We start from the raw sequence: 15,580 nt of genomic DNA, 5'->3' as shown, positions 1-15,580 counted from the left end.
GGGTCCAAACATTTTCATAATATTTATTCTGTAGATCCATAGTATAGGATTTGCAAAATTAATGTTATTCCTAGTGTCTTCCTTTCTTTTTTTAGTGTTTTAGAAGACGTTTAGTATAGTGCTCCTTCATTTCATTGACAAGCATGATGCTAAGGAAATTCGAAAAGGTACTGTGAATGGGATTGCTTTATTTCTTCCTTAACATATTGATTATTGATATCTAGAAGAGATGTTGAGTTTTCATGTTGATTTTGGATCTTGTTACTTTACAGAAATAATGATCAGTTCTAAGAATTTTCTTGTGATGTCTTCAAAGTTTTCTATTTTACTTTCCATAGAAACGAGTGTTTTCCTTCATCTCTCGCTTCATAGGATAGCTGTTCTTAAACTATCCCTATTTTCAGAGACTCTGGCTGTCTATGCACAATTGTCATGCATCATCATTTTACCAATATATCTCACTTCTGATGCTTGTTAAAGTAACTTTCAGAGCTTATCTTATTTCTCATCTAATAGGTTCGCAATTATCACTAACTTGAGTTCAATACTTTTTCCATTGTCTTTCTCACATTCATGATTTTTTAAGATTTTTATTTATATGAGTAGACTTAGCTCTCTTCAGATACGCCAGAAGAGGGCCTTGGATTCTGTCCAAATGGTTGTGAGGTTGCTGGGATTCAAACTCAGGACCTCTGGAAGAGAAGTCAGTGCTCTTAAGTGCTGAGTCATCTTTCCCGCCCAACGTTTGCATTCCTAAATCTACACATCTTTCGCAGATGTATTCTGAAGCTCTGACTTAGCTATGCTGTATCACCACTACCTTAGAAACTTTTTATACATTTCACAGGTGCAAATACATAGATCATATTTATATTATACTAGAAAAAAATTGTTGTTGATATGAAATTTTAGGTTTTGTTGCTTGTATTTTAGGTGGCAGCCCTACTTTATAATAAATTTTGACTTTGCTCTCTTTAATCAGCCAGCATCCTGATATTTTCCAGCATAGACGTTTCCTTTTAAATAAATCCCACATATACCACTATGTAAAAGACATACTATTTTCATTTCCTAATGCTATTCTTTACCACAACTGTAATAGTGTATTATAAATTCTCCATATTGATTTTTCTCCAATGTTAGTCTGTTACAGATAATTCACTATGCACAAAAGCACAGAGACATTTAATGGATAGCTTTCAGTTAAGTTCTGAACAAAGTCCGTATTTCTTAACATTTGTTTGTCCTTCTTACAGGTCTCTGATCTACCTGCCTCTCCCTCTCCTGATACTGTTTCTTCATGGCTGCCTTTATCTAGTCACTTTCTGCATCAGTTACTTTTCTTGTTGTTGTGGCTAAACCTATGACAAGGAACAAATTAAGGGAGAATTGGTGAATTTTGGCTTCGAATTTGAAGACATGCTGTTCATTCTACCAGGGAAGGCAAAGTGGCTTGAATGTGAGGGGTCTGGTTCCAGTGCATCTGAAGTTAGAAAGCAGAAAGTAGAGTTGAGCTGTGCTGCTCTTGAATGTCTGCCTCACTTCTTCAGCAAGGCTTCACCCCTCAACGTACCACCAGTTAGGGACCAAAGGGTTGAAGGACATAACATTTCCGATTCAAACCACACCACTCTTCTGGGTCCTGAATGTCCATGCTGTACTTCCTGGTATTTATTATCAACTCATTAGAGCACTGTTTCCCCCTACTAGCTTCTGGAATGTTTTGCTCACACACTGCAGTGCAGACACATGCATTTTCTCTAACTCTCAAGGCTTCTATCTGACACCCCTACATCTGTGGCACAGAATAATTTCTTTCTCAGAGAGGTGTTACAAAGATGAAGTGAATTGCTAAGTGGAAGCATTTTAGCTTGGCACAGCGAGGCTTAGACAATGCTTGTGTTGCCATGGGAGTCCCTTGAATGTCTAGAAGCTTAGACTAGTTGATTTATAATGAATACTAAGAGGAAAATCTGATCTTAACAGCAACATAGTGAGAGATAATAGAGGGAAATTTTTAAGCAGGGAGGAAAAGATCCTCGCACGGTCCCCACAAGTGAGATAAATGGCAGTCGAGATAGCACTGGCTGGAACAGAACATGGGAGATAAGATTCAAAGGACCGTTATTTTAGAAGCCACGGCATGGATGATTATGTAAGAAGAATAAATCATATCATTGACTATCGTGTCAAATAGTTTGGTAAAAGGCTCAGAACATCGCTTGGCTTTGGTAGGAAACAGAACTAGTTTTAGATCTGGAAAATTAAAGATGCTAATTCTATGTTATTGGAATCACCCATTAGGCTACCCTAATTCTTTCTCTTTTTCACTGCTAGGCAGGAACTGGGGACTAGAGAAGCATCTGGTACCAACACCACAGACTTCTCATGGATAATTGAAATTTCTTAGTCAAATAGTATTGGAGCTTTGCATCGTCTTTTAAAACAAGATTGGGCAGACTCAATCTTCATCTACTATGTTATACTCTATAACAGGATAATCTAATATTTCCAAGCTGAGAAATTACTATCAGACTAAACTTACACACTGGGACAAATAAATTGATTTCAACTTACTCTGTTTACTCTGAATGCATTTTAGAAGTTGGGCAATGGGGAGAGTAACACCATTCTGATGCAGATATTTATACAACTAACGACTCTAATAAGTTTGATTTTAGGCGTTAATTATGTCTAACCAAATGAACCAATATTTTTTTTAATTTTCTTGAGTATGACAGTTTGTATTAAGAGCTAGTTATGATCCATTATGTTTTGATATAGGTATTTATGGAAGTTTAATCTGTTATGAAATTCATAGCAAGTACAGCTGCTCTCTACAAACTATGCTTTTCCACAAAAAGTTTGTTTAAAAAATTTTTTTATTAGATATATTTCTTTACTTACATTTCAAATGGTATTCCCTTTCCTAGTTTCCTGTCCATAAGCCCGCATCCCCTCCCCCTCCCCTATATGAGTGTTCCCCCATCCACCTCCCTTACTGCCCACCTCCGACATTCTCCTGCACTGGGGGGCCAACTTTGGCAGGACCAAAGTCTTCCCCTTCCACTGGTGCCCCAACAAGGCTATTCTCTGCTACATATGCAGTTGGAGCCCTGGGTCAGTCCATATGCAGTCTTTGGGTAGTGGTTTAGTCCCTGGAAGCTCTGGTTGGTTGGCATTGTTGTTCATATGGGGTCTCAAGCCCCTTCAGCTCTTTCAATCCTTCTTCTAATTCCCCACAGGAGGTCCTGTTCTCAGATCAGTGGTTTGCTGCTAGCATTGACCTCTGTATTGGACATGCTCTGGATGTGTCTCTCAGGAGAGATCCATATCCGGTCCCTTCCAGCACGCACTTTTTAGCTTCATCAATCTTATCTAGTTTTGGTGGCTGTATATATATATATATGGGCCACATGTGGGGCAGGCTCTGAATGGCTGTTCCTTCAGTCACAAAAAGTTTTTAAAAGTTCTTTTTCATGATGCTTACAATACTGAGGCTTGTCCTCCCTGCTTAGTACATTGGATTTTCCAGGCACATGCCACATGGTCAGCATGTCTGGTTGAGCATGTTTTGCTAAACTTGAGAATTGTTTAAGAAATCAAAGTGGCATGATCTAGACAACAGAGTACCAGAATGCTTGAGGAAGCAAGAGGAGAGAAATAACCACTGAGACGCTGCCAGACATGGCCTGTTTGGCCTGTTCTGTGAAGTCATGGCGTCTGCTAGTGAGATGTGTACATGCTTCTAGTATTCTGTGAAAGACACAGGCACTCCCCGGGCCACAAGGCTCCCAGAGAAACTGCATTCTGAATGAAATGCTCTTTAAAAAAATCAGTTAGAGAATACTGATGATTGAATGAGGTGATCTCTGGGGACTCTTTAGTTTTGTGATTCCAAGAAAGCTGGTCATTACCAACAAATTAAGGCTTGTTGGATCTAGCCAAGAATTCCACTTAATGTTCACAGGGAGAACTAAGGAATATTGTGAATGGTTCCAAGTTAGTGGAGAGGGCCTGTGGTTTGCAAGATATTTCCTCAGTCTTGACTGATTTTATTTAATTAGAATTTCTTTTTTGGTACCCTTGTGGGACTCTAATGAAGAAGAAACCATCAAACAGAGGCTAATTTATTTCAGCCTAGTTAGGATTCATCAGACTGGTTCTCGCAATAATTCAACCCAAGATGAGCCCAGAAGGGGAGACAGGAATCATAAAGGGAAAATGAAGTGAATTATTTGGCTGCTGAAGAGAGAATGGGAAGGGATGGTAGGGATTTCCCTTTAGGGTGTGCTAGAGAGTGCCCTGAGACCTAAGGCCTTCTCTCCTCTTATGCTAACATGTTTCTGAGATTTCCAAAGGCAAACTGACTGTCCCCCAGTCACAGCATACATAAGTCGCAAAGCAAAACCCCCCATTTTTTTTACTTGGATGTGTTATATTTCAAATATATCTGGCCTTTCTCAGTGAGTTTCTACTGTGCTCATTCACTCATCACTGCCTCAGAAGTACTGTTGTAGAATCCAAAAGGGCAATGCACTCCCCTTTCCTTTACCCTCCAGCTCTTCTCTTTCCCGTCAGTCAAGGATATTTGAAACTTTGACATTGGAGTAACATCTTATTTAAACACATTAATAGGCCTAAAAGAGAATGGATTTAATGCTGATTTGCTGTGAATTTCGAATTCCTTTTCATGTTTTACTTTAATTTTGTCTCTGTCAGTACAATCTGCAGTACTCCAAAAGTTCCAGTAATTATTCTTCCTCTTCTAAAATTGCCATCTAACCCTCGCAGTCAGGATGCCATTTTGGAGCTCATGAGCTCCATGACTTCATTGGCTTTAATGAGACTTGTTGGTTATGAGAGAAACTTTCCTTTTAAACTCTTACACCAAGTGCAAAGCCCACTATTTTTAGGATGGGCTCCAGAAAGATTCAACGATTGGTTTCTGTGTTGGGGATCTATGTACACATGTTCTTGTGTGCTTGAACTGTCTGCAACTCTTCTGTTACATTCTGTAGAAATGCTGCAGATAGACTTGGACATGATGGTCACCCACTTTCGCCTCTCTTTCAGTTTCATAAAATATCTGGTCCACTCTCAAGTTCCACGAGGGCATGGAGATGTTAAGTGTTGAGACGTTAGATACTTTAAAATGAAACAGGCAAACCTGAACAAGAAGCCTGTTTTATCATTTCAGATGAGAAATGATTGTTTGAAAGGATCCAATGACTAGACATGCTTTGCTAAGAACTTTGCACAGCTGCTCAATTTTCTCATCTATTCAACTCGAAAAGCTCACCACGACAGAGCCATTATTTGGTCCATAGACGAGCTCAAGAGGTGCTGCCTAACATGGCCTCTTCCTAGTTCTTCATGTTCATGCCCATTGATACCTTGCAAGCAGGCACAGGCTCAGCATGAGCCCATGGCCTTGTTTCTCACAGCTCCTTTGGGCACTGAACTCCATTATAGGTGTTGGAGCATCTAAATGGAGGGATTGTATCTCTGTTTCCTTCATTTAGTCTTAGCAGAGTTTCTTAATTCTTAACCTTGAACATCTAGAGGAAAAGAGGCCTTCAAGAAGTGGAAAGAAATATTAGTGGAAGATAGTCTTGCTCATGTTTAGGGCTAGCTTCAGAAATGCTAGCCTGCCTTTTCTAATAAAGAAACCACATTCAACTCCTCACTCCTCCCTGTCTGGAGAAAACAAAAGAGGGAACTTAGAATTCTCAGCATCTAGGGATATTGTGAAACAGTGTCAACTGCACGAAACTCATAAATGATTTAGGTGAAGGGAAGCCTGGGATGGAAAATAAAAACACAAAAATGCTGCGAGATGCAGAAATATGCAGCAACTGAAAAATCACTGAGAATTTAAAAACATACCTAAAAAAGTGCTTATCCTTTAAGAGGAATGTTCCTGGACTATTTTTGATATATTTCTATTTCCCACAAGCAAACTCAGGAAATATTTTTCTAGTCATTGATTAATAAGTCTCAAGGCATACCAGAGCTGTCATAGAATCAGTTCCAGTGCAATATTTACTTAACTGTCTGTTGATCATTAGTCTATGGGATTCTCACCGAGAATCTATAGACATACACTGAAGTTGAGCCTATGTAAAAAGTCGTCCAGAGGCTGTTTCAGATTGTTCACTTCTTATATTTCTCTGCTCTATTTATTCTTTTTTGAAAACACAAAATTCTTTTCATCGAGAAGTCGTCAGGACAGAAGCCGCAATAAAATATCAAGATGTAGACATTGGTCTTAAATGAACACAGAAGCAAAATTTGTACTAGGATTTACAAACTATAAATTAAGACATTTATCTTAATTTACATTCAGGATTCCACCCGCCTCAAAATCACATAGTCTCTTGGCAGTGTGAGAAAGAAGATAGAAACTGCTAACCTAAATAGAAGGGAAAGATTGAAGCTGGCAATTGAGGAAAACCTCAAGATTCATATTTCCAGCTCGGCCCAGGCCTCCTGCTCTTTCTGCCAGTTTCCAGAGAGTAATATAGTTAGTAAAAACTATGAAAAAAAATCCTCAACCCTCATGGCTAGTTTCAGAGTCAAAATCACCTTTATCCAGGTGACTTTAGCTGTTCAGTATTGGCTATGTAGCCACTAGGTGACACTGTTGCTTCAAGAATTAGGGTAGGAAAAACTTAATCCGTTTACAGGTTTGGATGTATTTTGCCAAAGTTGTTGATCATCACAATGCCAAGCAGTGGCAGAATTAGAACTCAGACCTTACTTGATATCATGTCATTGACAGAGGTGGTTCCAAAGCATGCTAGTAGTTAGTAGAGGACCTGCACTGTGCAATTCTACTTCAAGTCCAGTTTATTATATAAGAATGCTGGGACACACATTTAAATTTGTGTTTCATATAAATGACTTTTCAAAACAGTATAGTCAGTACAAATGTTTGAATTTCAGATCGACCACCAATGCATTTGGTTTTTTTGGGGGGTTGTTTTTGTTTTGTTTTTGTATTTATACATCTCATAATTTCACGAGACATTTCTGACACAAACTTATTCTTTGCATTTTTTTAAATCTTATTTTTCTTGGATATTTTATGTATTTACATTTAAAATATTATCCCCTTCACCCCTCTCCTATACCTTCCCTGTCTCTCTGAGGGTGCTCCCCCACCCATCCACTCCCTCCTCAATGCCCTGGTGTTTCCTACACTGGGGAAACAAGCCTTCACAGGACCAAGAGCTTTTCCTTCTATTAATGCTGGACAGTGCCATCCTCTGCTACATATGCAGCTGGAGCCATGGGTCCCTCCATGTGATCCCTTTGGCTGGTAGTTTAATCCCTAGGGGCTCTGAGAGGTCTGGTTGGTTGATATTGTAGTTCTCCCTGTGGTGTTGCATATGGTTCAGCTCCTTCAGTCCTTTCTCTAACTCCTCCATTGGGGTCCCCTTGTTCAGTCCAATGGTTAGCTGCAACCATCCTCATCTGTAGTAGCAGGGCTCTGGCAGTCTTTGTGTTTTTCAAATTCAAATTTCACTAGGTATTGTGTATTTTACGTGATCTGAAAACGATCATGTATTTTCTATTTTAACATTAACTATTTTCTAATTAATCTCAGAAGTTTAAGACAATCTCATTTTTTCCTGCTCCGTCTCTCTCTGTTCTCAGTTGTTTCTCCTTGTCCACGCAAGCCAACTGCCAATCACGAGCATACCGCCAATAGGACATTCTTGACCCTCCATCTTTTTCCTTCTTCTTGTGTCCCCAGCATCGCTCCCTCATCACCCATGTGCTTGCCGCGTTTTCCCTGTTTTCTTTGTAATTGAAATAACAATTATAGACGTCTGTCTTAAAAATCCTCCAGCTTCATTACATTCATGGAAACAAGTCATTATGTTTTAGCACTCATTTCTCTTCAGCCAAAAGAGATCTATTTTCTTTACCCATTACACTGTAAAACTGCTTCCCTCAAGATCCCTTAGCAACTTTCTAGTCGTTAAATTCCATGTTTCTTTAATCATCCATCTTTTCTACTCCCTCCCTTTTTGAAAATACTCCATATCAAAGCCCTGATTAATATCATTTCTCTTGGTAATACTTCTCATGGCTTCATCATCCTTTTCTTGGGAGTGATTGTAAGGTTTCCAGTTTCTCTCATAAGAGTATCATCAAAATCCAAGCCATATGGACACAATCCTCATTAACATTCTCTGACTGCAAATAGTTTGCTATGAGACTGAGTCTCTGTTCACGAACTTCTCGACTCCTTTTGGTTTTCAATCTGATTGTATTATCAACTGAATGAATAAGTGTGTCTTCAAGAGACCTAGAGATTAACAGAAAAGGGATTATATTCCATTCTTCCTAGCTTGTTTTCTTGAAATGAACAACCTCAGACTGAAAAAATAAAAAAAAGTACATTCTCATGTTAGGATTAACCATCCCTTCCTGGATTACATGCACACTCATTAGATAAACTGCCACCAACCTGGTGATACTCGTCAGTGCTCCTGGGAATGGAGGTTGAGTACAAAAAGGTTTTCCTTATCTCATATCCAGAGCGGGCCAACATGCTCTGAGATAACTTTATTCAGGACTCTGATATAGTCACTTTTATTCTATTCTCATTTTGGAGCATTTTTTATTGAATATATGGACTGGAATGTAGGAAAGTTAATGCTTACATTGAACCATATTCTTAAGTTCAAGTATCAATTCTTTGAGGGTCAGTTTAGAATTGGAGTTCTTAGCCTTAGGTTTTAATTACTCTTCAGATCTCCCCTGTGTTAAATTTACTAAACTATAATGTCTCTTCATTCTTGGGACTTCTGTAGACTTGGGTACTCTATAGAAGTTCATAGACAGCTTATATGTTATAAAACATTCTGATCATTCTGAATACGAATAAAGCAGCCAATCAGAACAATAGCTTCAAATATAAGAATATTCATAGTCTAGGATATATCAAGAGTAATAATATTTAGTTAAGTTGAAATTTTCTTTGAGCACAGGTTAGTAGATGGCCAATACAATTCTCTGTTGGCATCCAGAAGGATTGGTAGATGTCTGAACAATGGGCTACTGAACATATACATTTTTTTTCTCATGTTGACACGTCTCAAAGTGCATTAGCCTGCCATTTTCCCTGAATGGATAAAGACTCATAATTTGTTAAAAGTGATTTATAGACTAGATGAACGAGAATATTTCTGCTAAGGCAATTGTTTAAATTAAAACAATCAGAATAATAACTGTAAATTCACACTACTCCTGTGGTCACTCCTCCTAATTCCCATGAAGACACCTTTAATAGATTTATGCAGATTTTTTAACTGAGCATGAGTGATTGTTTTAGCATTCATTGAAATCATATATTTCAGATTTCCATATTAAGAACTAATTCATTTGCATTAACACAGATGGAAATATTTGGGATGTCATTAATTTCAGGGGCTAAGTAGATAAATTTACAGAAAATTACAAACTAGGTAAGATTGTTTACCCGAGGGCTGGAGAGATGGCTCAGCGGTTAAGAGCACTGTTTGCTCTTCCAGAGGGCCTGAGTTCAAATCCTAGCAACCACGTGGTGGCTCACAACCATCTGTAATGAGATCTGATGCCCTCTTCTGGTGTGGTCTGAAGACAGCTACAGTGTACTTATATATAATAAATAAATAAATCTTTAAAGAAATTACAATATTCTCTTCTGGGAGCTGAGGTTCTCTGGCAGTGATGATTGGTTGGGGTTACTTGGTAAGACCGCATGCACAATGTGAAGTGTGCCTGTTTGTGTAAAAATAAAAAAAAAAGGCTTCAGGGAACTTACACAATAAAAAAAACATAGGTGAGGTCTGCATTCATTACAAGTTAAAAAAAGATTGTTCACTCTAGAAGAAGAAAATATTTCTTTCTAATTGAATAATAATGGTAAATAAGACATTTATGGTATTATGTGTTTACATATTAATATTAAAGGCACATTAAAATCTCATTTTGAAACTGCTGAAAGTCTCAGACATGATTCAAATTATCTTAGCAAACAGTGAAAGAAATGTGATAGGTAACAATTAGAATTTATCAGTGCCTTTGCCATATGCCAAGCATTGTCTTTGGTGCCCACTTATCTCAATGTTCCTTTCAAAGACCTTGAGAAGTTGGCATTTAGTTTTAGCTTTGCTTGCCAAAGCTGTACAAGTTGATAGTGTGGCTCCATAACATAACACTTTAAATATTTCTTTTCCGTATGCTCCTCTGACAAATGAACAGCGATGTTTCCTGTGGGTTGATTTATTGCCTAAGCAGATGAATTTTCACTACCAGTAAATATATGGGATATTGCAATCAACATTGCTGCTTACATGCAGTGAAAACTTTGAAATTTTTTGGAGTAAATTTCAGTTGTGCCATTAATTAATGAGGGAACTAAAATATCTGGCGCTTTACCTATTTGCTATTTCATTGATTGACATGAATAAAATTCTTTGTTCAAGGTTTAAAAGTCCTTGAGTGCATTGATTTTTTTTATTGTTGAACTTAAAATGCCTTGAGGATGTTTCTATATTTTAAAGCATCATTCACTTATTATTGTTTTAATTTTGCATAGATGTGTATGTGCTTCTGTAAGTTCATGTACATGAAGGTGCCTGTGGAGGTCAGAACAGGGTCCCCTGGAGCTGTCATTATGGGTATCATAAGAAGCTTCAAGTATGTGCTGGGAAATACAACTGGATCCTTTGGAAGAGCAGTGCATGTTTGTAACTGCGAATGCATCTTCCCAGCCTGCTCCACCCTGTGAACTTAGATAATGACTATAACTGTGCATGTTCCCTTTTTATATCACATTTGTCTCACTGTCCCCCAGTTTGACTTCTATAGACAAGTATGAGTTGCTGAGAAGCTCTGCTTATTGGTTTAAGTATCGTTTGGGGAATTAGCTCATACCTGATTTATGTTGACAATTGTGGAATTGAAATCATCAAGAAAAAACAAGCTCAGAAGAAAAAGAAATACATTTTGTGATGTTAGGGTCTCAGTAAAGTCTAGCTGTAATGCTAGAACCATTTACTAAATAACTAGTCTAGAAAGCTATACATTCCAAAACTGTAAGTCAACACACAGAGGTAGAAGGTAAGACTACTCAAAAGATGGATTTGTTGTAAAATTTGATCCAGAAAAACCTCTTGGATCAAGGGAAAAATAGCTGCCAAAAATGGCATCATTCAGAGTGGTTCATTGGCACTGGGGCTCTAGCAATTTATTTATAAGGGAGTAATAAATATGGGTTTAAAACTTACACCAAGACTTTCCTCAGTGTTATCTGTAGTAATAAAAATCTCGGTAACTAGATTGTTCATTTCTAAAGAGAAGTGCATCTCTGAGCAAGAGGCTGTTGATGCTGTAGCAAATGCTTCTGATGAATTACTAGATATACACATAGTGGACCATGGTGCCCAAGCTATGCAAAGTAAAAACATTTTCAAAAAGGAATAAGGGTAGCATATGAAAATTGAAATTAGTGGTATAGAACACATTTTCTTATTCAGTACTTCTTTGTTCTTTCAGAAATGTATTTTATGATCATTATTTGATGATTTAGTAATCAGGAAAATGAAGAAAAATATTGGCGAAAGTAAATAGTTACTGGAATTCTTATCTAAGCATCAGCCCTCTGTATTTTTCACTTACCTTGACCCAAAGGGTACAGAACCATCAAGTTTTCAAGTCAAACCAGGATCTTTAGCTCTAAATGTTTGTTTTTATTGATTGATTGATTGCAATACTGAGTGTTGAATCTAGTGCTGAATCTCTTTACTGAGCAAAGAGTCTACCACTAAGCTGTATCCATAGGTCTCTTTTTACGTTTCTATTTTGAGAGAAGGTCTATCTCAATAAATTGTCTAGGCTGGATATCTAATTGTCATCGTCCCGTTTCAGTCTCTCAATGACTGGAGATTAGAATCTTAAACCACCAGGCCTGCCTTGAACTTTGCTTTTGACACTGAGACCTAGTGCTATAGAGCTATAGTGCTATAGTGCTATATATAGCACTATATATATATATATATATATATATATATATATATATATATATATAGTGCTATAGTGCTATAGAGTATGTAAGAGATTGATTTGGTCAGGGTCAACTCTGTAAGTCACCTTTTGGTCTCCAGATGGAGCTAGTCATGCTGGAAGGAGGAATCGTAAGAATTTAATGTCCCAGTTCTTAGCACTGCCTCATATCTGCTATGTTAAACTCAAATCATCTTCCAGAAAGTTGTGAAAATGATAACTATGTTGTTTGAGTCCTCTTAATTAGGGCTGGGCCACTAGGTGCTATTTCAAGTTCCTGTGCTAATGAGGCAAGATTCATATTGATTTTGAATTTCCCTTAAACATAAGTCAAAACACTATTGTGGAGGGGAATTTATGTTGGGGAACTGATCCTTGTGAAAAATACAAGATTTTTGGAGTATTTTTATCTAGTTCCTTTTGAGTAATACTAAGTTCCAAATAATATTTTTTTCATGATTACTGTTCATTCCAAATGGAGGATATGTATCGAAGTAGAGTCAATGAAGTGATCAGAGAAATTTTACTCTCTTTTTTCTGTATTAAAGTTATATGACAGTTGAAGACAGTATACTTGATTTGATATGAATCCTTAAGATTCATTTTAGACATTATAAAAACATATTTGATCATCCTTAATTTCTTGCAAAGAAATTTTATCATAAATTATAGTGGCTTTTTTTTGCATGTAGTGACTGGAGAAGGATGTCAGATGTCCTGATTTAAACAAGGTCTGTCCTTGAACTTGAAGCTAAAACCTCAGTAATCTTCCTAATTTTCCCTTCCTATAGCACCAGGGTTATAACCACAATCATCACATAAAACAAAATTATGGCAGAATGAAAAAATTAAGGTAAACGAACAGGTTGGAAAGTTCTTCTTAATCAAAGACAGCTAGTTAAGTGTGTCAGGGATCATTCTTGCTATCAGTCTTGTGCATTGTTGGTGGGCTCAATGTTGGACTGGCTGGTTATAAGAAAACATTGTAGAATTCAGGATTGCAATTTGTTTACATGTGTCATGGTATTTAGGAAATGACTCACTCCTAGGAAAGACGAAGAACTATTTTCAGAAATTGCAGCATTGAATGAATTGGGCAGGAAGGTGAGAGTCTATAATATAGTACAGAAGTTAGGATAAAAAGCAAGGGGTAGAACTCTTAAATAGTGGATCTTGGCTTACCAATTAAGAAAAAAAATGTTCTAATAGGTCCAAAAATTGGAAGAGGTTGTTTTTCTAAGCTTGTTAATTTAAGTTATTAGACAAATTAAAACTGAACTTAGAGGGTCACACCGATCTGTATGAAGTTTGCATTAGTTAGAAGATGGTACCGTGTATAATTGATGTAATGAAAGCTCGCTCTGTATGTGGATGCATCTCAATGCTGGCCCTACGGTTTGGTGAACAGAGGAAAGCTTTAATCTCTGCTTCCTCTTTCTCTAGCCGATCGAGCCTTGTGCTCTGTCTTTTTATTAGAAATACTGAATACCCACCTCATGTGGTAGACATGATTATAGACTGCTGTGACCCAGGCTTGTGAGTCTATACTTCCCGTATAACTTGGATGGATAGCTCTCAATGCTTTGGTGTTCTGTCCCTGCACAGGTGAGGCATCATGCTGAAATCAAAAGTTATGTGTCAACCTTCACTCATGTCTCTCAGGGAATGTGATCCAGTCTATAGCCAACTTAATATTTCCCTGAAGACTCTGACCTCACTCAAGTCTGGCCCAGTTCCCTTATACGCCATAACCTCCTTGAATGCTATCAATGCCAACCCCCCAACTCTGTGAAGTCTCAAGCCAGGAGGGATGCTACATCACTTGTGCCTTCTCCCTCTGTACACGTCCCATTCAGTTATTTCTTAGATTTTGAAAGGGCATGGAAGAATTGAGCAAGCAAAGTCAAAAGCTCTCCCTATTTTTTCCCCTACGACCTCCACTTGTTTTCTCCCTGCATACTACCTTTGTTCATTTAGAGCACAGTGTGCCAATTATGCTGCCACAGGCTAAGTGATCCTTGAGCCATTTCAGGAGGACTATTGCTTTCTTAAGTATCTAGTGGATGACACATCTGCAGTTTCTTCTAGTAGATCATAAGGGAAAAACAAAGAAAATGGTAGGAATAAGCCCTACTCACAAAGAATTTAAATTTGAGTGGGTCAGAAGAAAATTGTAAAGCCAGAAAAAAAATCATGAAAATCACGTTAGCTCTATATCTGGGAAGGCTACCTGAATACTAACCCTATAGCATGAACAGAGTCCTAGTGATCCAGGAAAGTGTTCATGGAAGATGTAGATTTTCATAAATATTTCAAAGATGTGATGTCAGTATGTGGCAGGTCATTAACTGTTTCTTGCTGGAACACAAGTGTTTGGGCAGGATGGAATGAATTTACCCTTGGTGGTAATGAAATTCCCCGTTCCTGAGCGTCCAACTCTTTCTGCGTGACTCCATTATTATTATTTTTTTTAAAGATTTATTTATTTATTTATTTTGTAGATGAGTACACTGTAGCTGTCTTCAGACACACCAGAAGAGGGCATCAGATCTCTTTACAGATGGTTGTGAGCCACCATGTGGTTGCTGGGATTTGAACTCAGGACCTCTGGAAGAGCAGTCGGTGCTCTTAACCACTGAGCCATCTCTCCAGCCCATGACTCCATTATTAATTTACCTTTTTTTCTTGAGAGAATGTTAGTTATACCGTTTCCTACTTCCTTCGTTAAATATCTCCTAAAGTACAGGCAATGCCTACTCTCTCCTTCCTCTCCTCAGTGATTGATTAATGCACACTTGTTGGGTGAGAGTTTATAATCTAGTGGGGAGTAGCAGGTGGGACAGGAGAACTACACTGCTTTCGTTAATAGATTTGAGTTTAACGTTTGAGATTACAGGAATTTAGACATGTTAACGATATCATCCAAATGATGTTTTAGGAAGAAGAGCTCTCCTGTTGGTCCATATCTGAAGTGGAAGACAGTCAGAAAACCTTTTGATGTCTATAGGTGTTCGCTGGACATTCAAGGCTGAGATGGTCCATGTGGGTGGTATACATTATTGAACATCAAAGAGCCTTCAGTCACTGGAACTTTCAAATAAATGTTATTAATCTTAAACTTTATGGGTTGGCCTAGTCATTTTGAGAATTTCACGTGTGTGAAGAAACTCCTCATAAAGCTTTCTTTGTTTGGCGTTACTGATTATAAATCAGACTGATATCGTGCTGTGGAGTGAGGTTTTGGCAGGCTTTAAATAATGTGGCTGCACACGGAATTGGAAAAAAAAGGAAGTTGAGCTCCAGAATTAAACTTTAGGATTTTTAGGAAAACTTTATTCTCTTAGGAACTGTCTGATGAGCCATCCAATTTTTCTTCTCATTTATTTGCAGCCTAGGTTTGAATTTATCATCTAGAATTATTTTTTAATTTCATGTTTATCCTAAGAAAGTAATTCACAATGAATGTATACATAATTCTTGACCCCTGGGCACATATACCGAGTAGAGTACATGTAAC

General features: G+C 37.7%; 1 protein-coding gene across 5 annotated transcripts in view; it reads left to right on the top strand.

Annotated features, from left to right (window-relative positions):
• Nucleotides 1-15,179, top strand: part of Lrrc69 (leucine rich repeat containing 69) — a 158,337-nt gene extending 143,158 nt beyond the window's left edge. For 4 of the 5 annotated variants that reach the window (XM_039110544.2, XM_039110541.2, XM_017593569.3 and 1 more), the window contains one exon: nucleotides 15,002-15,032. Coding sequence is in view for 1 of the 5 variants with exons in the window: in NM_001134624.1 (NP_001128096.1) it covers nucleotides 15,002-15,061 (60 nt within the window). In the remaining 4 variants the exon portion in view is untranslated. Of the gene's footprint in view, nucleotides 1-15,001 lie in introns of all 5 variants that reach the window. The other variant, NM_001134624.1, reaches the window with a different exon arrangement.
• Nucleotides 15,180-15,580: the final 401 nt, after the last annotated feature.

The sequence above is a fragment of the Rattus norvegicus genome, chromosome 5, assembly GCF_036323735.1.
Source record: "Rattus norvegicus strain BN/NHsdMcwi chromosome 5, GRCr8, whole genome shotgun sequence".
NCBI classification, from domain to species: domain Eukaryota; kingdom Metazoa; phylum Chordata; class Mammalia; order Rodentia; family Muridae; genus Rattus; species Rattus norvegicus.
The sequence above is the reverse complement of the archived record's forward strand: the minus strand, read 5'-3'. Positions and strand labels throughout refer to the sequence as shown.